This window comes from Suncus etruscus, chromosome 3 (assembly GCF_024139225.1).
Source record: "Suncus etruscus isolate mSunEtr1 chromosome 3, mSunEtr1.pri.cur, whole genome shotgun sequence".
Taxonomy (NCBI): domain Eukaryota; kingdom Metazoa; phylum Chordata; class Mammalia; order Eulipotyphla; family Soricidae; genus Suncus; species Suncus etruscus.
The window spans coordinates 34,503,480-34,526,728 of NC_064850.1; the positions used below are offsets into that span (position 1 = coordinate 34,503,480).

The window sequence follows — 23,249 nt, forward strand, 5'->3', positions numbered from 1 at the left end:
AGGGAGCCAATTGTCCTGCCGGAGTAATTCAGAATCAGGGGTCCTCAAACTTTTTAAACAGGGGGCCAGTTCACTGTCCTTCAGACTGTTGGAGGGCCAGGTTATAGTAAAAACAAAAATTATGAACAAATTTCTATGCACACTGCATATATCTTATTTAGAAGTGAAGAAACAAAATGGGAATAAATACAATATGTGGCCTGCGGGCCATAGTTTGAGGACCATTGAAATGTTTGGGGCCTTCTTAGCTCAAGGTCACTTCAAGACTCTTAGAAAGTAAGTTCAGGCATGGCAGACAGAGATCCCCATACTTTCAAAGTAAGTGCAGCCTCTCTCTCTCTCTCTCTCTCTCTCTCTCTCTCTCTCTCTCTCTCTCTCTCTCTCTCTCTCTCTCTCTGACACGTTCAAACACACTTCGCATTCAAACACACCTACATTCACACACACACTTATACACTCTCAGTTTCACACACACTTCACCTTCACTCAAACTCACGTACAGTCATACACACAATCTCACATTCACTCAGACATGCTCACACATACTTCCCAAATACACTCATACTCACATAATATACACAGTCACACACTCATTCACACAGATTGCACACTCACACACACACACACACACATACACACACACACACACACTCAAACAAGAGGGCTGCTTAGAGTCCCCAGAGCCAACCTAATAGTGACCAGGTCACCGAGTTGAGCTGGCAGAGAAGGAAAAGGCCAGAGCCCCAGACGGCTCCATCCTGGACCCCCAGATCAGTCTCCTGTTCACAGAGCCAGCTCAGGACAGTTTCACCTCTAGGAGCACCTTCCCGTAAAGGGCAGAGTGGCCCCTGCAGAACAAAGCCATGCATCCCTCTGTACACTTCTGGCCTTCCATTCAGCCCCACTGCCACTGCAACCACCTCCTGAGGGGTCAAAGGAGCTTGTCAGGCATCTAATACCTTCCTCCCTCCCAAGAAAATCAGCTTCGAAAACTGAAGACCCAGAGCTGCCAAAGCAGCCCGAAAGGCCATTAACTGTTGCTCCATCTTTGCCTATTTGGCTCTGTCCAGACAGAAATAAAGGTTCTGGAAGCTTCTAAATCATTCTTGGCTGGGACTACAAGGCATTGGCATTTCTGGGACACAAAGCTGCTACTCAATAAATATTTGTTGAGTGATGCATCTCAGGTTAAAATATAGGGTATTTTTTTTAACAGAGTTCCTTTAGAGAAACAGTGGAAAGTTTCCTGTCAATAAAAAATTGTGCAGGGTGCAAATGAGTTTGGGTGATCCACAGAGAAAGGAAAGCTGGACAGGGAGGGGAATGGGGCTCCTTGTAGGCTGAGTGGGGAGTGAGTCCTGCTCCCTCCCCTGTTGGGCACTGAGGTACAAAAGCAAGATGGAGTATTGGCAACGAAGGCGAAATGGAGCTCATCCAGGAAAGATGGTCAATGATGACTGCTGTGCAACTCAGGAGAAACTGTCCCTAGATCACCCCTAAATAGCCCCATATAATGATAGATCCTCATGAAGCCACTTTCCTGACAGAACAGAAGGAGTTTTACGATGCCCTAATATCTTGGTCCTGTATCTATAGAAGACATCTCAGGGGTCACCTTCCTAGGAAGTCTAGAAAAGTGAATGGTGAGGATGCAGGAGGGAAACAAAGACCAAGCCAATGGCTCATATGGGAGAAAGTCTGCAAAATACCAACAGGCTTCAAAAAGGCCATCTGGGTGCCACAGAACTATGACCATAAAGATAGCTTCTGACACGATGAAGCATGGGCTAGTAAGAATCATCTTTCTGGTTCCAATAGCAGATCCAGAGGGGATTCGGGAAAGCTTTGAAAATTCATTGTCTCTCAGCTATTAAAAAAAAAGCCATGGGGCCGGAGAGGAAGCATGGAGGTAAGGCATTTGCCTTGCATGCAGAAGGGTAGAGGTTTGAATCCTGGCACCCCATATGGTCCCCCAAGCCTGCCAGGAGCGATTTCTGAACATAGAGCCAGGAGTAACTCCTGAGCGCTGCTGGGTGTAACCCAAACCCCCCTCCAAATAAAAAAGGAAAAAAGTTAGCTAGGAATGTTTCAAGTCATTCCACTTTGCCCCCCTGTCCCACCTTCCCAGTGGAGGGTGTCAGGACAAGCAAGAGGAGAGGCAAAGCCAACATCAAGGGTCACTGCTTGGAGCCTTTTGTGGCATGACCAGAACACACGAGGCTGAGAGCAGAGTGAAGGCAGGGAAAGAATAGATACCAAGCTGGGAGAGGGCACCACGGCCATGATGTCCCATACTTGACACATGGCAGCTCTAAACCAACATGTGCTACAGAACAGAAGCCAATGCTGGAAAAATGGGTTGTCCAGAAACCCACACACCCCAGGCTGCTGGTTGAGGGCAGTGAATGGATGGTAATCACATCCTAGCAGCAAGGATCTGTCTTGTGCTGAGTGTGCATCTTTGAGCTCTCACCTTTTGGAATAAAGCTGTGGTCCTGGTGATATCTTCAGGGGACTGTTTCTTTTCCTTCCTTTTTGTCACTAGTCCAAATGAAAAGTCTCCCCCCAAACTTCCCAACTCTAAGCTGGCTCCGTTTGAGTAGAATGTCTCAACAGTCATTCAAATGCCTAACAGATGACAACCAGGGAGAACAATCCCAGGTTTAAATCAAAGGTAGAGGGTGGGAGGTGGCAGAGGGTTACTAAGCCAACGGTGGAAGGCACAGGCCTGAAAGTGTGGACAGGGAACAGTACTGGAAATCATGGTGCCTTGGGGGGGGGGGGGGGGATGAAAACAAATAAATAAGACATCTATAGAGTGAAGACATACCTGGTGTTTTCGGGGGCCTGGACGTCAGTGCCACCACTGCGGCAAAAGACATCCTTCCCAGAGTCACTGTCAGGCTCAGACCCGCTGCTGCAGGATGAGCTGTGCCTTCTCCGGGTTTTCTTCTGGTGCTGATGCTTCTTCTTTCTCTTCTTCTCTTTCTTCCTTTTCTTGCTTGTTTGTTTGTGCTTTTTATTAATGTCACTTTCATCCGCCGACTCTGATATCAGAGGACTTCTGTTAGGGGAACAGGAAAGGGAGAATCAGAAGCAACATTAAGAATCTTCTTCAGGGGCTGGAGAGATAGCATGGAGGTAAGGTGTTTGCCTTGCATGTAGAAGGACGGTGGTTCGAATCCCAGCATCCCATATGGTCCCCCAAGCCTGCCAGGGGTGATTTCTGAGCCTAGAGCCAGGAACAATCCCTGGGTGCTACTGGGTGTGTCCCAAAAATATAAAAGAATGCTCTTCAGGGGCCAGAGTGATAGCGCAGTGATAGGGTGTTTGCTTTGCATGCAGCTGACCCAGGATGGACCTCAGTTTGATCTCTGACATCTCATATGCCCCCCTCCCCAAGTCAGGAGTGATTTCTGAGCACATAGCCAGGTGTAACCCCTGAGCATCACCGAGTGTGGCCCAAAAACAAACAAATGAAAAAAAATTCTCTTCACTTAGGGAAGAGAGGATGGAGAGTATTTAGCAAATACAGACCAGTAAAAGGATATTTGTTAAGGGCCCACACAGGCATAATATTCTACCATGTATTTGATATACTATTAAGCCTTCCTGGATTTTTGCTTTTCACCTTAAAGGCTTCAGAGTTAGGACCTGAGAGATAGTACAGGGAATAAGGTGCTTGCCTTGCACACAACAACCCTGGTTCAATTCTCAGCACCCATATGGTCCTCTAAACACTACTGGGTATAGTCCCAAGACAAAAAAAAAAAAAAGGAAAAAAATTCTAATTTCCATAGCTATGCATTCTTACCAATTCATGGGGATAAGAGGGCAGAGGAGAGAGTATACCCAGAGGTGCTCAGGGTCTATTTGTGGGTCTGTCTTAGGAGTGATCCCTGGCAGTGCTAGAAGTAACAGGGATTTGAACCTGGGTTGGTGGCCTGCAAGGCATGTGCCTGGACCCTTATACTTCTGCCCCCCTTGTTCTTCTGGTCCCCTTAATATATATTTGAAATGAAGTAATCAGAGAGCTGGCAAAACGGTTCTAAAGGCTGGAGCAATGCAAGCAAGATGCTGGGGTGCAATGCCAGCACCACCCAATATCCTGAGCACCACCAGGAGTGATCTCTGAGCAACATGCCAGGTGAAACCCCCGAGGCTTACCAATTATGACTCCCAAAGCCAAAAAATAAAATAAATTCATTTGTCCTTTTACCAGATATATTTCTGGAGCAACAGTATAAAAAGAGTTATTTTCAGTAATATTAGATCAGTATGTCCTTATTGCAAAACTAAAAAAGCTTATGGGTTTTTTTGGGGGGGTGGATTTGAGATCTGGTGGGCCACCTTTGATATAGTGATGGGGTCATTCCTGGCATGCTCTAGGGATAAAACCAGCTTATGCAAAACATTAAGCTCCAGCATGCCGAGCAATCTCTAGACCCCACTCTCCTTACTTTCAGTAGATAAACTGAGCATTTCATCATTAGTCAAACAACCACCAACAACTCCCCTCATGCACCACTGACTATTCCTCATTTCCAGAGGCATCTTAAGATTTTTGACTATATGACTCCTCAGAATCCATCAAATTAATGAGGCCATCTCATCGTCTTTGCAAAAGCTCATTTTTCAAGTCAATGATCTATAGCAAAGTTCTTTCAAAGCTGGGCAGAGGGGTGCTTGTTGTCTTGCTTTCCCCAAAGTCTTTGTGAAATTTCGTCCTATGTCATCTTCTGTCTACGAGCTCCCTTTAGTTTTGCATAAGTGTGAAACGCAACTAGAGAAATACCTACATTAGAAGATTCTACGGGTCACTAATGAGTTTGGTAAAGTTGCAGAAGCACAATGACACCATTTCCCTTGTGGCCTCATTACTAGCAGTAAACGTGTCACAGACTTGCCACAGCAATGCAAAAGGGGGAAAAAAGGAACCATCCATAAGAGTGAGGTAAGGGAAACTAGTCAGAGATAGCCTCATTAAATCAAGGGGAGTTTTATTTAGCTCCTCAAGCACAGGTGGTGCTAAGGACCATGATTCAAAATAAGTGACAAACAGGACAACAGACCAAGATCACAGATCCAGCTCGAAAAACTACCTGGTGGCTGGCGATCTGTCTGAAGCAGCGGCTGTGGCCTCTCCAGTTTGGCTCTGAGACGTGGAGCTTCCAACACAGAAGCTTGGGTTATTCAGCCAGTCCAACTCTGAGCATAGAGAGAGAGAGAAGAGATCAATGAAATGGGCTCAACACAATTTCTCAAGCAGAAAATCCATCTTATCAGCGGACATAGGCACTCACAGCCATGTCAGCCAGATCCTCCTAGGAATCCACAGGACCAAAGGGAACCCATGAAAATTTTATTTCACGGGGCCTGGGTTTTAACACATGCTACGATATTTAAGACCTAAATCCCCTGGTGTTAGCAGGGCTACAGCTTAAACAGCTAGTGTGGACACAAAGACCACCTGACCTCTTGCATTCCACATGCCCACTCCTTACCAAAATGAGCATGAACTAGTCCCTCCCTTCACAAGCCTCGGGCTCCCATGACCTCAAATTTGACTTAGACAATTCCAAAAAGTTAACACACTAAATCGTGTGTAAGAGCTTACAGTGTTGGATATAATTACAGCAGATGAAGACACTTTTTTTAAACATCATCTAAGCTTAATGTCTTAGTATAGTAACCAGAAAATCTTTCGTTGAAACCATGGTCCTCTTTGTCTTTAACCTTGTCTTTAAGGTAAGGTGTCAGCTTTTCTGATTAATGCTGGCGTTACATACACTATCTATTAAATTCTAAATCTTCTGTCATCAACTACTTCCAAAAGACTTATTGTCTAGCTTTTCAGAGCTTCAGCTGGGAAAGAAAGAAATAAAACTTGGATGGATATGAAGAAAGAAAGCCCAAGGAATCTTCTGTCTTGTTTGGTTTGGGAACGGAGGCCAAAACATATTCCTATGCTAAGAAACCACCAATTATAGGGCTGAAGGGAAGAGAAGATTAGATTAAATGTACTTTGTTTGGGCTGGAGAGATAGCATGGAGGTAAAGCGTTTGCCTTTCATGCAAGAGGTCATCGGTTCGAATCCCAGCGTCCCATATGGTCCCCTGTGCCTGCCAGGAGCAATTTCTGAGCATGGAGCCAGGAGTAACCCCTGAGCACTGCCGGGTGTGACCCAAAAAAACCACAAAAAAAAAAAAAAAAAAAATGTACTTTGTTTGTTTGTTTTTGGGCCACACCGGTTGATGCTCAGGGATTATTCCTGGCTATGCACTCAGAAATTGCTCCTGGTTTGGGAGACCATCTCCCGTAGTCCATCCTAGGCAAGCGCCGACAAGGCAGATGCTTTACCGCTTCATGCCACTGCTCCAGCCCTAACTGTCCTTTTAAACTGTTGAGATCATTTATATGCTATTGGCTTAAACCACACATTCCAATGATTTTCAGTATGTTTAGCATGTGAACTATCACCATCATCTTCATCCTCTCCAAGTAAATCCCAGACCTTAGCAATCACATGCCCTGCTCTCCACCCTCACTCCTAGGCCCAAACAACACCTGTCTCCTTCCCAGCTCTATAGATTTGCCTACTGGAGACATGTATAGGAAACAGTCATGCAATATGGCCTCGCAAGCTGGGTCCTTTCACCCGGCATGTTCCCCATGTTGCATTCAAGTGACAGCATGTTATTAGTATTTCAATTGCTTTGTTAATGCTGAGTAATCTCCACTTTGTGGTTATGCCACATTTTCTCCTTTCATCAGCTACTGAACACTTGAGTGGTTTCCATTCTTTGACTACTATGAATAATGCCACAATGAACATCTATGTATATGTTTTTATAGGAACAGAAGTTCAAACGTTTTTTGGGGAGGAGACCAAAGAACAGAAATGTTAGGTCTGATGGTTACATATGTGTAACATTTTGAGGAAACTCAGGTCTGTCAGTTGGTTTTCTATATCTGTGGTACCAAATTAGTCCTCATCACCATTGTTTGAGGATTCTATGTCCTTGACACCTTTTTACTTTTTTTTTTTTTTTTAGTATTATTCTTAATGGATCACACCTTGTGGTGCTCAGAGATTATTCCTGGCTCTGCACTCAGAAATTGCCCCTGGCAGGCTCAGGGGACCATATGGGATGCTGGAAATCAAACCACCGCCTGTCCTGGGTTGGCCACATGCAAGACAAATGCCCTACTGCTGTGCTATCTTTCCAGCTGCATCCTATTTACTTGTCTTTAAGGTTACAATCATCCTGAGTATGCCATGTTTTCTCACTGTGCTTTTGATTTCATTTCCCTGGTGACTGGCTAATGATGTTGGACACTATAAAATAAATCCCACGTTGTAAAATCACCCCCACACACCATATCTCCAACCCCAGGCAGATGGGTCTGACTTAGGTAGGATAGCCATGAAGGATTAATAAACCAAGCCAGTCAGGAGAGAGTCATGGAGTCAGTCTGCTTTCACCTCATGGTATCTCTGAGTGCTCCAAGCCAAAACTGACTCTTATTAATCAATACCATTCAATCAGGTGGGGCAGGGTGGGGTAAAATGTAGGTGGACTTTTACATACCAGAGGGCTAGGTAAAAAGGAAAGAAGATGGGGGGATGCCTTTGTTTCTGGGTTAAAAGCTGGGTGTCATCTGTGAGTTTGCTGGCCAGTCACATATTAAATCGCTATTTAAATACTTTATCATATTTGGGCTGGAGCAATGTACAACAGGTAGGGCACTTACCAAAACAAAAAGGAAAAGGGAAAAAAACAACTTTGCCATGTCTTAAACCATGCTGTCACTCTAATATTGAGTTTCGACCTCTTTATACATCTGTATTCTTGACCCTGAATGAGAACCTCCTATAAGAGATGTTGGAATGCACAGCCCACAGAGACAAGTCACAGTGACTTTACTCACTTAGTACCCCTGATACTAAGAAAGAAAGCTGGGGTACCTCAGAAAGAGTTCAAAAAACAATTGTGGGAAAGAAGGCAGGAAGGCAGGAGGGAAATATCATGTGGAGGAAAGGGAAAGGGGAAAGAAAAGGATTCAGGCTTACCCACCAAGCATCAGGGTGAGCTCCAGATGTCCCACCCCATCCCATCCATTCTCTAATTCTCACAGCAAAGTGTAAGGGAGTTGCCAGGCTCCTCAGGGCAAGAGAGTGGGAGCCAAGGCTCAGAGGTGTGAGACCTGGTATCAGGTCACAGCTACAGAAGTGAACCCACTGCTCCCTCACCAATTCCTCATACCTGGGAAGACTAGAGCCCCAGAACTGTCAACAAAATAGCCAGGCAAGACCCTTCTGTAACCCCTGATGTCTACAGACCCTGGTTTCCTCCACCTCTCAGTTCCAGTTTCCAACTCTCCCCCATCAACTCCATTCCAGAGACTCTTCACCCTGACTCAGGGCTCCCATGGGGGTGAAGCAGGGGAGTTGCCCAGAGTCCCCATTGGGGGAGATCCTACTAGAACAATCACCTGGAGAGATCCCAAACTGTCCTTCCCAGGACCTTCTGCCCAGCAGCTCTGGAGTAGGGCATTCACAGGGAGGGGACTATTGTAGGAACCATTTCCACTGCCTAGGCCTGGGCTCTATGAAGGTGGCCTTGTTTCTGGAGGGGCAGACCAGGCCAGGACCAAACTCAACAAGAGGAGCAATGAGCTAGCTGTCCACAGGTAGTGACTCTCAACACCAGGGAGGATGGGCTAGGGAGACCACATGGTGGGAAGAACAGGTTACAGAGACCTAATGGTGAGGAAGGGCACAGAGGTAGCACCTATGAGAAATCAGGTAGCCAGACACAGGTTTCAGAACAAAGTTGGATTTACTGAGAAAAGCCCATGTCCTTGGGAAACTAGTATCATGTCATTTTCCTTCTTAACTAGACAAATGAACCAAAGGGTCGACTGTACACAGTAAATATAATTATTTTGGAGAGGAGGTAAGATGGAAATCATCTTTCTTACATACATTTTCTTCTACTACATTCATTTTTTCCTTTTGAAAAGGTTGGCTCCCTCCCCTTGGGCCTAATTCTTGGCAAGAGGTTGTGAAAATAGCTCCTGTTGCTCCCTGAGGCCACAGTTATTTCCACAATAATAGGAATCTATTCTGTCTTGCACAAAGGAAAAGTGGTGGTGGTGGTGGTAGGGGATGTGTGTGTCTGTGTCTATATGTGTGTGTAGCATATACTATATTAGATTATCTCAAACAATCCCAGTGTAATTTTACATAACTATTCTGAATAGTGATGACAGCTTGAAGAAAAATGTAAAAAAAATACAGGTCTAAAACAACATAAAACATATGACTCTGCTTCAGAAGGTACAAGAAGGTCAAGAAAGTAGCTCAGCATAGATCACAGTTCCTGCATGGGGTAAGGCCCTAGGTTCCATATGTTCCCCAACATCCACCTAGTGTGATTGACAACCATAGATAAGATTTCTTCTATGGATGCAGCCAAGATTTGGCCATAGAAGGCCACTATAATAAAAAGAGAGAAATTCATAAAAGACTAACTCTTAAGTTTTGACCTCAAACCATCCATTTACTCTCTATGACCTATGTCTAAATCAAATGACCTTTAGTCAGGGCAACAGCATTTTCATCTGACAAGTTGTTTCAGCTTTTCTTCTTTGTATATCACGTTAGCAGTGAACATACAAGGGCTATTAGAATAAATAAGGGATGTGAGGCCTACAGGAATTTTAGAGATCATCTAGTACGGGCACAGTCAGTTTTTAGCGAATGAACTCACTATTCAAACAAAATATTTCAGAGAAGTTCAACATGGAGAACAGGAAAAAATAGGGATGTTCTTATTAGGATTCCAAGGGAGGGAGTAGGTTTTAAGAATCCAGTCTGGAGGTCACACCCTCACTCATTGTCCAATAGCTGGAGGCCACAACCTCACTCACTCAAGGTTCAATAGCTGGAGGTCATGCTCTCATCCACTGTCCAATAGCTGGAGGCCACACCCTTATTCACTGCCCAATAGCTGGGGGCCACGCCCTCACTCACTATATAATAGTTGAAAGTCAAGCCCTGATTCACAGTCCAATAGCTGGAAGGTCAAGTCCTAGAGAAAAATGGTACTTCTCCACTTTTCTCCATATTGGGGTGTTTCTCTCCCATTCTTTTTTTTTTTTTTTTTTTTTTTTTTTTTGGTTTTTGGGCCACACCCGGCGGTGTTCAGGGGCTACTCCTGGCTGTCTGCTCAGAAATAGCTCCTGGCAGGCACGGGGGACCATATGGGACACCGGGATTCGAACCAACCACCTATTTAATAATTTTTCCATTACATTCTAAAGCAAAGTACACTTTAAAAGTTACAGGAATCAGATTAATATTGATCATTGCCACATTATTATTTTTAAAAAATTTGAATCATGAGTCAGATAGGTAGGATGTTGGCCTTCAACGTGGCCAACTCAGGTTAGATCCCTGATACTGCATATGGTCCCCCACATACAGTAGGAGTGATCCTTGAGAGCAGTCAGGAGTAAGTCCTGATCACCACTGGTATGGCCCCAAAACAAAACAAAAATTGTGTATCTTTGTTTCCTCTGAATGACAAGAATATGAGACAATCAAAAGCATGCTATTATTGAAATAGAAAGAAAAACTTCCTCGGCCTTCATCGCAAATGCATATTTTTATTGTTAAAAACTAAAGTAGGAGGCAGAGAGAGAACAACAGGCAGGGCCCTTGCCCTACATACAGTCAACCCAGTTCGATTCCCCATATCTCAGATGCTACTGGAATCTGCCCCCAGGAGTAATCCCTGTCCAGAGCCAAAAGTAGGCCTAAGCACCATGAGGGGTGGTTCAAAAACAAACAACAACCAAAAACTCCACGAAAATGCCAAAAAACTTAACTCTGCTGGCACAGCACTGGGCTTTGAGGGTTCAATTCAACCAGTGAGGCAGGTCTCTGTTGACATCACATTGCTCACATTTATTTAATCAGAACCTTAACTATTCACGTCATAAATGTCATCTGTGAAATAAAATTGAAGTCAGCCAGTTATCTGGCATTTAAGGCAGTTTTCTGTATTAGACTGTCCTTTCCTCTATTTACTAACATCCTCATAATATACAGGTGCCTGATAGAAGTCAAATATGGCTTTGGGTGACTGTGTCAACACTAAGCAGGATACCACTATTATCCAGAAGACTAGCAGGATTCTATAGGCCAAGGGTTGTACTGGCAGACAAAGCTTGGTCAGTAAAAAAAGCACAGATTTAAACTTGCTTAGAAGCTGCTACACACACACAGACACACCTATCTAAGAGGAGTAGGGAGAATCACACACACACACACACACACACACATACACACGAAAGGAAGTAATAGGGGAGAATCAAAAAGAAAGACCAACTTAAAATTATGCCTAAGAAAATCCAGACCAGTATCTGAAAGGACAATCAAGTGTCTAATTCCACAAAAAATAATATAAATATGATGCATATAAGTTCTATCTATAAATAAGATATCCCTGAATACATAGAGCTGAAATGCTCTCTGTGAGCAGCTTATTAGGCACCTATTCTCTCCACTAATGAACATGCTTACGTTCAATTCCTCTGTGGATAGAGAAGATTCATGGTATAAACTTTAAAAATAAATTTTGAGGTACATGTAGATAAGATATCCAAGTTCTACACTTACTGACCCGTCAGTCATAAAATAGGACTGAGAATTGTTTAAGAGAACTCAGTGATGAGCACATTCATTCAAAAGACACTTCTAGGGCTAACTGTACAAATAAATTAGAATTATCTCTAAGAACGGAGCTACTCCCTAACGCCAAGCTCTTCCTTTTGTGAGACCCTTTCAAGACCTGACTCGAAAATAGCAGGGACTCAATCTCCAGACCACTGAACTCAAGTGTATCATACATATTCCTTTGTTCTCCAGTGCACAGAAAATAATGTTTACACTCTAGTAAGTGTGTAAGAGCAAATGTCTCCAGAGAAACTGTACATACCTTAATTTTAAAATCAGGCCCAGAGCAATAATACAAAGGGTAGGGTGTTTGCTTTGCACATGGCTGACCTGAGTTCAATCCCAGAATACTACATGATGTGATCCCTGAAGGCAGAGCCAGGTATAACCTGAATACTGCCAGGTGTGACCAGAACAAAAACAAAACAACTAATCAACATCAGAGCCTCAGCAAGTTATCATCTTTAGGTGGAAATAAATATACCATAGGCAAAATATAAGAGAGTAGGAGCAATCAGATGAGATATGCCTATCTTTCCAGACAAAGTGCCTCTGTGGACCCTAACTCAAACCAAGTGCCCTGAAGGACATTACTAATGTGGAAGATGGGGCTAAAGCGATAGCACAGCAGTAGGGAATTTGCCTTGCACATAGCCAACCAGGGACCAACATCCCATATAGTTCCCCCAAGGCTGCCTGGAGCAATTTCTGAGCGCAGAGCCAGAAGTAACCCCAGAGTGCTGCACGGTGTGGCCCCAAAACAAAGAAACAAACAAACAAAAAAAGTGGAGGATGGAAGATTCCCAGAATTAGCCTACAGTGGGGAAGGACCCTAAGGATCCCAAAGATAATGTGCAAGCAGTCAAGAGCCTAGCATTCTAACATCCTTTCTGTAGGATTTACCACCCAGGTTCTTCAGGCTTCAACAATGGCACTGCTACTTAGTAGCTGCACGGTGGCAGGGACAGGGGAGGACACAGCATAGCATGGTCAACTGTACTCTGTGCCTGGGGCGGGAGGGGGGTTACTCCAGGCCATGTTCAGAGCACCATGTAGTGCCAGGAAACCAACTTGAGCTCCTGCCTGCAAATCATATGCTCAGCTCTTTTGAGTTATTCCTCTGGCTCCCAGTTGTGCAATCTGAACAAAGCATTTCAGCTGAGTCTCTTTCATTCTGTTTCTGGGAATCTTTTCTCTTTTTTTAAAAGATAAAAGGAGAGGAGAGGAGGGAGAGGAAGAGAGACAGAAACATAGAGGCACAGAGACTTTTTTTTTTTTTTTTTTTTTTTTTTGGTTTTTGGTTTTTGGGTCACACCTGGTGGCACTCAGGAGTTACTCCTGGTTCTGTGCTCAGAAGTCTCTCCTGGCAGGCTCGGGGGACCATAAGCATGCCAAGATTCAAACTGGGATCTGTCCTGTGTTGGCCGTGTACAAGGCAAATGCCTTACCACTGTGCCTTACCATATGTGCTCCAGCCCATATCTGAGAATCTTTTTTGTCTTGGTTTTGTTCCAGCCTGCCCCCAAATGCTGTCATGAGGATTAAATGAATTGATACAACATCCTCAATCTCAGCTCTGCCTATATAATTGACTTCAAAGAACAAGGTTTTATATAGTACACAATTCTAGAAAACAATTTGTTGATTAGGAAAGGTCAAGAGTTAAAGAGATAGTGAGCTGAAGCAAAAGCACAGCTGTAGGGCATTTGCCTTGCATGAAGCCAACCCAGGACCGACCCAGGTTTGATTCCCAGTATTCAATATGGTCCCCCTGAGCCAGCCAGGAGTAGTAGTAATTCCTGAATGCAGAGCCAGGAGCAACTCCTGAGCACAACTGAGTGTTCCTCTCCCTACACCCCCCAAAAAACTCTCATCATTTCATATTGACAAACAGGAGGGAGGGGAGCACCTCACTGATCACCTCTAAAGATTTCAAGGACTCTGTTCAGGATTCTTTGAAAGAGGGAAAATTCCCCACACCAACCAGCAGGGTATGGTAAAAGTCAACTCAATTCTGATGCCGCCACACTCAAACAATGTCAGACTCCACCAGCTGGGTCAGGACTTCATGGGCCAGACCATCCTCTCATTCAGATGCCAATTACAAGGTCACAGCATACCTGTGTCTCTAGGCAAGAAGCTACAGATGAAGGGTTCCCACAGCCCTGCCTGTTTCAAGTCATTTGCTCCAAAGATTCAGAACTTGGGAAACCCTTTCCTCACTAGATCACCAATTTCTTTGGTTCTGTGCTCCGCAATGTGTTGTCCCCAAGGAAAACAAAAAACTAAGAAACAGCTGTCTGTCAAAAGCACTTTACCAATATTATGGGTTACCCAGAGGATCTCTAGTAAGCCTAAGATCAACAATGAGAGCAAGCAATGTACTCTGTGAAACTTCCATCTTGCTCCACAAATAGCTGGAAAACTCCAAAGCCAGGACCTATTTATTGAGTCCCTTCTCCCAGTGCCAGTCTCCACTGTGTCTCCTAGACCCTCTGCATTGCCAGAATAAGTCTATTCTGCATGGCTACCCTACAAAGAGATTTTGGGCTTTCTTCTCTGCCTGCCACTGACAATACTGCAAAGTTCTTCCTATGTCTCTGTCCAAACTTGTCCTTTTGTTTTGTTTCATTGGGGGGGGGGGGGGGCATATCCAGCTGTGCTCAGTGGCTCAGTGCTTACTTACTCCTGGCTCTTCACTCAGAAATCACTAACTCCTAGGGGAAGGGGGATAGATCCCAGGTTGGCCACTTGCAAGAGAAGCAAAAGGTGTGTAGCAAAAGGTTGCTACACCCAATCTGACTCCCTAATTCGTCCGCCTTGAGACCCATCCACCAAATCAGCTCCAATGTGTAACAGACTTATAAACAAGTAACTATGCATTCATTTCCCTCACGCGATCTCGCACATCCTATCACCCACGTGCTGTTACTAATTTATTGTTTGCAAAGTACCTATTACAAATGGTCTGTGGCTACAACAATCATTTGGTGAACACCTAGTACTTATTTTTGGACATCTCTTCTGCCCAAAGCATGCTCCATGACTAGGAGTGAAGTTATAGTCTGTTAAAGGATGGGAACCAATTACACAGATAAGTTATCACAATGATAACAAGTCACCACATTAGAGAGGGGTATGCAAGCGCCATTGAGGGGACAATAAGACTCTGCCACTTAAGCTATATGACTTAGAATTACTTTAAATGACAACATTGCCCCTCAATTTTAATAGTGTTGGGCAAGTTGGAAGCTTAAATACAGGATGGTATAAGCAGGCACCGTGTAAGGACTCAACCTATGAAATTGTAAACTCATTTCTCCTACAGCTGTGCCTGTCTGTGTTGAATTCCACTTTGGGACCTTAGCACCTAGTCCTTGGTAGCTGTGAGCACACTCAACAGTGCAGAAAATGCAAAAAAGGGGGGGGGGGGCAGGTAGATATTACAAGAACTCCAGGCAATTGCATCAGGAGTCTCTTTTCGCAGGTGAGGTCACCGAGGTTGGGAGAAAGAATGGGGTTCCACTAGACACACTGCGAACCACGTAGGGGCGGTGCAAGGTCCCCACCCCTCTGCTCAATTCCTGCAAAAACCAGGGGTAGGCCAGAGTCCTTCCCAGAAGGCTTTGCGGCGCCGCGGAGAACTCTGGGAATCCCAGCGGCTAGACAAACGCAAGGCGCAGGCTGAGATCGGGCCCAAAAAACAAAGCCTTCTCCATCCATCCTGTGTGCTTACCTTTCCTGGAATTCCCACCGTCGGGAGCCTCACTAAGGGCCGCAAAGGCCGGGAATAGCGCCATGGTGACAGGCCGCACCGCGGTAGCCCCGCGCGGAAATGTCGTCGGCGAAGGGGGACCCCGAGGCAGAGGCATCCGTGTCGCGCTGAACTCTGGGAAATGTAGTTTTCGGTGACTCGCCCGGTCCTGGACTCGGAGCTGTCGGCCTAGCGGTCCTGACACTCTCGGGCCTACTGCCTATCAAATCACCCTAGAACTGGGAGCAGAAAGGTGCTCGGTAGTTGGGGTTACCATCGGAACTTTGAAATCTCTCCGTCATTCCTCTAGGTCAAATAAACCGATCTGGCTAAACTTCCCTTTTCCTCGTACAAAATGTTGCCAGATTAAAATGAACGGAGACTTAGCAACATGCCTGGCCTGTAGAAAGCTCTTAAGTGTGCAATGATGGGGCAAGGGGGGAGTGAGCATTTAAAAAGGCTGAAGGGTGGGTCCCGGAAACCAAAAGAAATAGGGAGTGGCTCCCAGGAAAGAGTGGATTAAATGAAAGGTCAACTCATTCACGTGAGATCCTCCTTTGCCACCAAAAGTATTCGAAGAACACAAAATGCAAGATCCAGGGGTGATACTACATAGTACAGCCTGTAGGACGCTTGCCTGCCTTGCATTCTGCTGACCAGAATTAGATCCTCAAGGCATCATCCCCTGTGGTTCTTACAGGCAACACCTGGAGTAACTATGATTCTAGCTAAAAGTACCTGAGCATCGTCAGGTGTACGCGCCTCTCACCCCTCACCAAATACGAGATCCTTTCAAGTTCAAAAGATACTGCTAACGTTGAAAGGATACCTGCCTGGAAGGTACTGAGGACTTAAAAATAAAAGTCTGAATCTTGTCAGCCTGCTATCAGAAATACATGTATAAAATGATCCAAAGAGTTGGGTTTTTTTTTTTGTTTTTGGGTCACACCCGGCGATGCTCAGGGGTTACTCCTGGCTGTCTGCTCAGAAATAGCTCCTGGCAGGCACGGGGGACCATATGGGACACCAGGATTTGAACCAACCACCTTTGGTACTGGATCGGCTACTTGCAAGCAAACGCCGCTGTGCTATCTCTTCGGGCTCATGATCCAAAGAGTTTTTACCACTGAGAAGTGCAGAAACAATCAGTCCATCACAAATATGAGGAGTTACAGAAAACAACTGTTTTTTCAATAAATAAGTGGCTTGGGGAGTGGGGGGGGGGAATAAATAAGTGACTTAGAAACATGCCATCCAAAGGCTCTATCTATCCCATCACTGAAAACATTGATGGTCCGTGTTAGAAGATAGCAAGTACTTCTTGTGATTCCCTAGCTGGGCTGATGACATTGAGTTTATTTTGCAAGATTCTTATGCCAGTGAGAAACACCCTAGACATGTTCTCTAAAATTTGATGGAGAAATTGATACATAAAAATAATCTCTCTGGATAGCAAGGCCTTTATGGGGTGTGAATATTCAGGATGAAAAGTACAGAGGATAGGTGCTTCCTTTGTATATGGTTCAATTTGAATGGATTCAGGGCACCATGTATAACCCCTGAGCAACACCAGAAATTACCCCTGATCACAGAGCTAGGAGCACAGCTGAGTGTCTACCCAGCCCCCCTCAATGCATCAGGGTTGGAATTTTGTTTCAAGGGCTGAGCACATACTTTGCATTCAGGATTATGGGTTTGGTCATAGGTATCACAAGGTTCTTGAGCATCCATCACTACAGGTGTAACACAAAACATAACCGAAAAGGAGGTCTAGAGTAACAGCCCAATGAGCTTGGTGCATGTTTTTGCAGTCTGGAGGCCTGGGTTACATTCAGCACCACTGTCAGGAATAACCCGGGAGTACCATCCCTCTAGTGTGACCACCAAACTAATAAAATGTACATGAGAAATGAAAGAGGTATAAATCTAATCAAGAGTAGATGGAAATCTTTTTCAGGATTTTGGGCCACATTCAGTGATTTTTTTAGGAGTTACTCCTGGCTCAGGAATTTCAGGCTGTGCTCAGGGGAACCATATGGTATGCTGGGGATGGAACCCAGGTTACGTGCATGCAAGGCAAGTACTCTACCCACTTACTGTATTACCTCTCCAGCCCAAGGATGACTAGACTCATGTGGAAAATTGCATACTGCATTCTTCTATGAGTCCAAAGTGAATCCCCTTAAAGCCCAGTTATCCTCTATTCAGAAGGTGCTTAGTTTGATGATAGGAACTGAAATACACTGCAATTTTACCCCCAGAATTTAGGTCCTATTTGAACTCTGGCTCTAAGTTACATCAGGTAATGAAACAGCACCTGCTCCCTTTCTCAAGTCTTCTATAGAAGGATGAGATTTCATTGACTTCTTTAATTCTTTAGTATTTCCCTAATTCAGAATGATGATAATGTCAGAGAAAGGAGAATTAGATCCTTACTAGACATGTTTCTGCAATATAAAGGAAGCTGGGCATATTGGATGTTTTCTGTACTATGAACATATACAAATAATCTGGCTTTAGATATATATGCCGTAGGAGAACAATTTAAAGTGTAAAGTCAAGGTCAGAGAAATAAATCAAGGGATTGAGCATATGTTGAGTTACCTCCTCCCTCAATAAAAGAACTACAGGGCTAGAGCGATAGTACAGCGGTAGGGCATTTCCTTTGCATGCGGCCAACCCAGGACAGACCCGGTTTCAATCCCCAGCATCCCATATGGTCCCCTGAGCCTGCCAGGAGTGATTTCTGAGCACAGAGCCAGGAACAACCCCTGAGTACCGACAGGTGTGGCCCAAAACTCAAAAATAAATAAGTAAATAAAAGAACTACTGAACTTAAAATTAGTGATAGCTGATCTAAATCTGTACTTTTGAGTTGAAATTTGGTGAGGTTTAGCAGTTTCAGAACATCTAGGAGAATTTAAAATTTAGCATATTACAGAATAGTTTATTAACTTTATTTTTATTATTTTTTTATATTTTTTATTTTTAAAATTAAGTCTTAAAGATCAGTATATTGTCAGGTAGTTGAAGTGTCTGGAAAAAAAAAAGAAAATATATTAAATTTATAGGAAATGTATAAAGACTGAACAGAAGTCGTCATCCTTTCATAAAAGGCCAGAGAGTAAATATTTCACACTTTGTAGAAGAGAGGGACTTTGCCAAACTAATGTGATGCTACCATTGTATTGAGAAAGCAGATATAGATAAGGTCCATAGATGTATCTTAGTGGTAGAGCATTTGCTTTGCATGTGTGTGTCACTGCTTTAGATTCCCAGTACCATAAAAAGAAAAGAAAAAAAAAAAACATAGATGAAACCTTTGCAACAAAACAAACATAGCTTTGTTTTAATAAAACTTTATTTACAAAACAGGTAGTAGATTTAAAGACCATAGTTTGCCAAGGTCACAAATTACATAGGACGGTGTTTAATTAATTACCTTGTAAGATGATGCAAGCGTTTCTTAAGAACACTTACAAATTGTTACCAGGGGGCTGGAGCCAATAGAGCAGCGGTAGGGTGTTTGCCTTGCATGTAGCGGACCCAAGACTGACCTTGGTTCCATCCCCATCATCCCATATGACCCCCCAAGCCAGGAGCGATTTCTGAGCGCAGAGCCAGGAGTAACCCCTGAGCATCACCGGGTGTGGCCCCCCAAAAAAAAATTGTTACCAGGGCCATGAATGTGACTCAGCTGTAGAGCATTTGCCTTGCATGTGCAAGGTCCTGGTTTTTACCTGAAACAGCTAAAAAAAAAAAATCGCAAAAATTTAGTAGACATATTAAAATTAAATTTGTAGATTTAAATAGAGCATTTAAGAATATAATTTTTCAATTGGGGTTAGAATCACAGTTTAGCAGGTAGGGTGCTTGTCTTAAACGCAACCAGCCTATGTTTGATCCTGGCATTCCATATGGTCCCCAGAGCATCGCCAATTGTTCTGAAACTGCTAAACCTCACCAATTCCTGAGTGCAGAGCCAGGACTAACCCCTGAGTATCACCGGGTGTGTCCATAAATCAAAAATTTTGTTTGTTTGTTTGTTTGCTTGTTTTTGTTTTGAGGCAACTCAGAAATCGCTCCCAGCAGGCTCAGGGGACCATATGGGATGCCGGGATTTGAACCACTGTCCTTCTGCATGCAAGGCAAATGCCTTATCTCCATGCTATCTCTCTGGCCTCCCACAAAACCAAATTTATGTCTATTTCTTCAATTAAAATATTTATTACTTTTGGGGATTGGAGTGATAACACAGTGGGTAGAGCATTTGCCTTGCACACAGCTGACCAGGGTTTGATTCCCAGCATCCCATATGGTCCCTCAAGCACTGCCAGGAATGACCCCTGAGGGCAGACTAGAAGTAACCTGATCATTGCTGGGTGTAGCCTAAAAACAAGCAAAAAAAAAAAAAAAAAAAGTGTATTACTTTCTAGCCAGTAGCTAGTTTTCAGGAAATGAAAAAGACAGGAAATTATTATTCTCCACCAAGGGATATAATCAGTAAAGTCCTGATTGTAGCAAAACTGTAGAACAAAGTACTTGATTTATTCAACAAATAAAGTGCAACAAGGGGAAAAAATTAAACAAGAGGGCTAAAAGGAATAAATAGTATCTGTCTTGCATGTGGCTGATCTGGCACCTTATAAGGTCCTCCAACCCCTGCCAGGAATGATTCTTGAGCACTGCCAGGTGTACAGTAAAAACAAACCAAAAAAGAAGGTCAATTTCTAAGGGTTTGTGAGTGGTCCCCCCACCCCAACTCCCTGGGAAGGAGGCAGTGACTGTTCCAGCACCTTTTTTATTCTCCTGCACAGTTCCATTTAGAATGTGTCTACCTGGTGTTTCTAATCATCTGTGACCCTGCCAGCATAAACTTTCCCCTGGAGCTGGCAGAAGAGAAGATGCATGAAGAGAACAACAACATATACAAGAGACCAGTGTGGAAAGGGACTCAGTTGTCGTTGCAGAGGTGTTAGATGCGAGATCTGTACAGTTCTGATATCAGAGAGCAACCACAGACTTCATGAAAAGTGAAGATGAGGTGGGCATGAGTTGGAACTTAAACTATCAAAAACAGCCAAGAAACAATGTGATTGCAGGTACATCGAGACAACTAAACACAGATCAAGTGGATGCAACATTAGTCATGCTCTGTAGGATAAAGAATAGGAGGTCAACATCTTTGCTTCCTAAACAGCACTGGCCTTTCTGAATTGACTTGGCACTCAAGTTAGCACAAAGTGGTCATATTGAATAGCTGGTCCCTCTGATTGATCTGGGTGAATATCTGATCTAATTCAGGCAAATCATTTCTTGGTAAGTACTGACCCCATTATAAATTAGGCATAATTTGACTAGACTTGACTAGACTAAGTCCAGTTCTTTCCTAAGAATTTTGGAACTGGAACCGAGAGAGAAACTGGTCTTTCTTTGTTTGACCAGAAGACAAGCTCTAGATCATAAAATGGCCAAGAAAACTTTATATATGGGGGAAAGAGAGAGAGAAGAGAATTGGGGGGGGGAGAAAGTTGATGGTTTGGAGAGAGAGGGACCACAGATTGGGAACTTTTATTCTAGTTGTTCCTAAAATCCATTCCTCTACTTGGATTCTTGGATTCTGCTTGGATCCTAACGCATTTCCCATTTCAGCTAAACAGATTCCTTAGCTTTCTGTTACAACCTAAATAAAGAACCATCAATAAGTGAATGAGTAAGCAAATAATTTTATTTCCATCCTCACAGTCAAAATCCCAGAGCCAGAGGTGCTCCAAATAGTTTTAACTATATAGAAAATGTTTAAACCGGTTCATCCAGAACTTGCAAAAGCAAACTCCTTCCATCTTAGGGAGGAAAAAATTCCTCATTCACTCACTCAAGCAAACTGGAGAAACAAGTCAATCGACTCATTCACTCTTCAGGGATGTTTCTGTTAGCTCCTATAAAGTAAAAGAAAACGTGCCTTTGGTCACCAAAGCTATCAATAAGAAAATATAAGAACCTTGCCATTTCCGGTTATTTTTTTTGTTTTGTTTTGTTTTGTTTTGTTTTTGTTTTTGGATCACACCCGGCAGCGCTCAGGGGTTACTCCTGGCTCTATGCTCAGAAATCGCCCCTGCAGGCTCATATGGGATGCTGGGATTTGAACCACTGACGTTCTGCATGAAAGGAAAACACCTTACCTCCATGCTATGACCCCTATTCCGGGGTCGGGTGGGGAGAAGGGAGACTTGGGACATTGGTGATGGGAACGTTGCACTGGTGATGGGTGGTGTTCTTTACATGACTGAAACCCAAACACAATCATGTATGTAATTAAGGTGTTTAAATAAATTTTAAAAAATAATAAAAAAATACAAAAATTTATGTTCGCTCCATATTTATTGCAACATTATTTACAATAACTAAATTGTGGAGGCAACCAAGTGCCTGTTGAAAGAGAATTGAAAAGAAAGTGTTGCAACAACACAATGTGGGTTCAACAATGAAATATAGGTTCTGCAGTTTTTTAAATTAAATTTTGTCCTTTGTAGCATGATGCAAGAAACTTTAAGGAATTATGCAAAGGATAATAATAAGTCAGAAGGAAAAATACAAGTACCAGATTATTTCATCCATGTGTGCAATCTATGCATTGATGAACACACAAAACAGAAATAAAGAGAAACCAAAGAACACTAACAATATAACTCAGGTTTCCTGAAGAGAAGAAGGTGGGAACAGGAGAAAAGATGGGGACTGAGCTATGTAAGGATGGGCAAAGGACTTTATTGGCAAAATATAAAACTAATTAAGTAAAGCCAAGTCGTTGCAAGCAAACAGGGATCATCATTTGCAAACAGAGGAAAGAATGTAGTGTGATCAGACTCACAGGCTCACACACTGGAGTGAAAACACCAGGGTGTGAAACCCAGCCACACTGTTTACTGGCTAGTTTCCAGTCGGAAAAATGAAGATCAACAAGATTGCCTGCCTCCCAGGGTTATTGCTAAGATAAAAAGAAATAGTCTCAGTCCTTGGAGACACAGCCAACAGTCAGTTAATGTAAGCTAGTAAAAATGATACTAGAACTTGCTGTTCTCCAGGCAGAATTAAACGCAGTTTGGACCTGACCTGGCCTGACCTTTCCATGTCCCCCAACACCTCCCCATCCCTCCCCTCTCCCTTTTCCTTTCTTCCTCCTTTCCCTGCTTCTCCTCTCCTCTTCCTTTTCCTTTCTTTTTCCTTTCTACCTCCCCTTCCCTTTCCTTCCTTTCCCTCTCTTCCCTCCTCTTTTCTTCCCTCCCCTTCCTTCCCCTTCCCTTGTCTTTCTTCCCATTTCCCTTCCCTCTCCTTCCATTTTCTTTCCTTTCCCCTTCCCCTTCCCCTTCCCCTTCCTTCCCTTTTATTTCTCCTTCCCCTTCCTTCACCTTCCCTTCCTTTCCTTCCCCTTCCCTTTCCTCCCTTTCCCTTTCCTTTCTTCCCCTTTCTTTCCCTCTCCTTCCCTTTCCTTCCCTCCTCTCTCCCCTTCCTTCCTCCCTTTCCCTCACCTTCCCTTCCTTCCCCTTCTCTTTCCTTCCTTTCCTTTCCCTTTCTTCCCCTTCCTTTCCCTTTTCCTTTCCCCTTCCCTTTCCTTCCCTTTCACTTCTCCCCCTTCCCTCACCTTCCCTTCCCCTTCCCTCACCTTCCCTTGCCTTTCTTCTCCTTCCCTTTCCTCTCTTTCCCTTCCCTTTCTTCCCCTTCCCTTTCTTCCCCTTTCGTTCCCTTTCC

The 23,249-nt window shown here is 43.8% G+C and overlaps 1 protein-coding gene across 1 annotated transcript in view; it reads right to left on the reverse strand.

The window, feature by feature from the left end:
• The window catches only part of NRDE2 (NRDE-2, necessary for RNA interference, domain containing), a 35,457-nt gene extending 19,887 nt beyond the window's left edge, over positions 1 to 15,570 (reverse strand). Inside the window, exons 1-3 of the mRNA XM_049769918.1 lie at positions 15,483 to 15,570; positions 5,103 to 5,208; positions 2,831 to 3,064 (exon numbers count right to left, since the gene is read on the reverse strand). Coding sequence (XP_049625875.1) covers positions 2,831 to 3,064; positions 5,103 to 5,208; positions 15,483 to 15,546 — 404 coding nt within the window. The 5' untranslated portion in view covers positions 15,547 to 15,570. The remainder of the gene's footprint in view (positions 1 to 2,830; positions 3,065 to 5,102; positions 5,209 to 15,482) is intronic.
• Between the last annotated feature and the right edge of the window lie 7,679 nt (positions 15,571 to 23,249).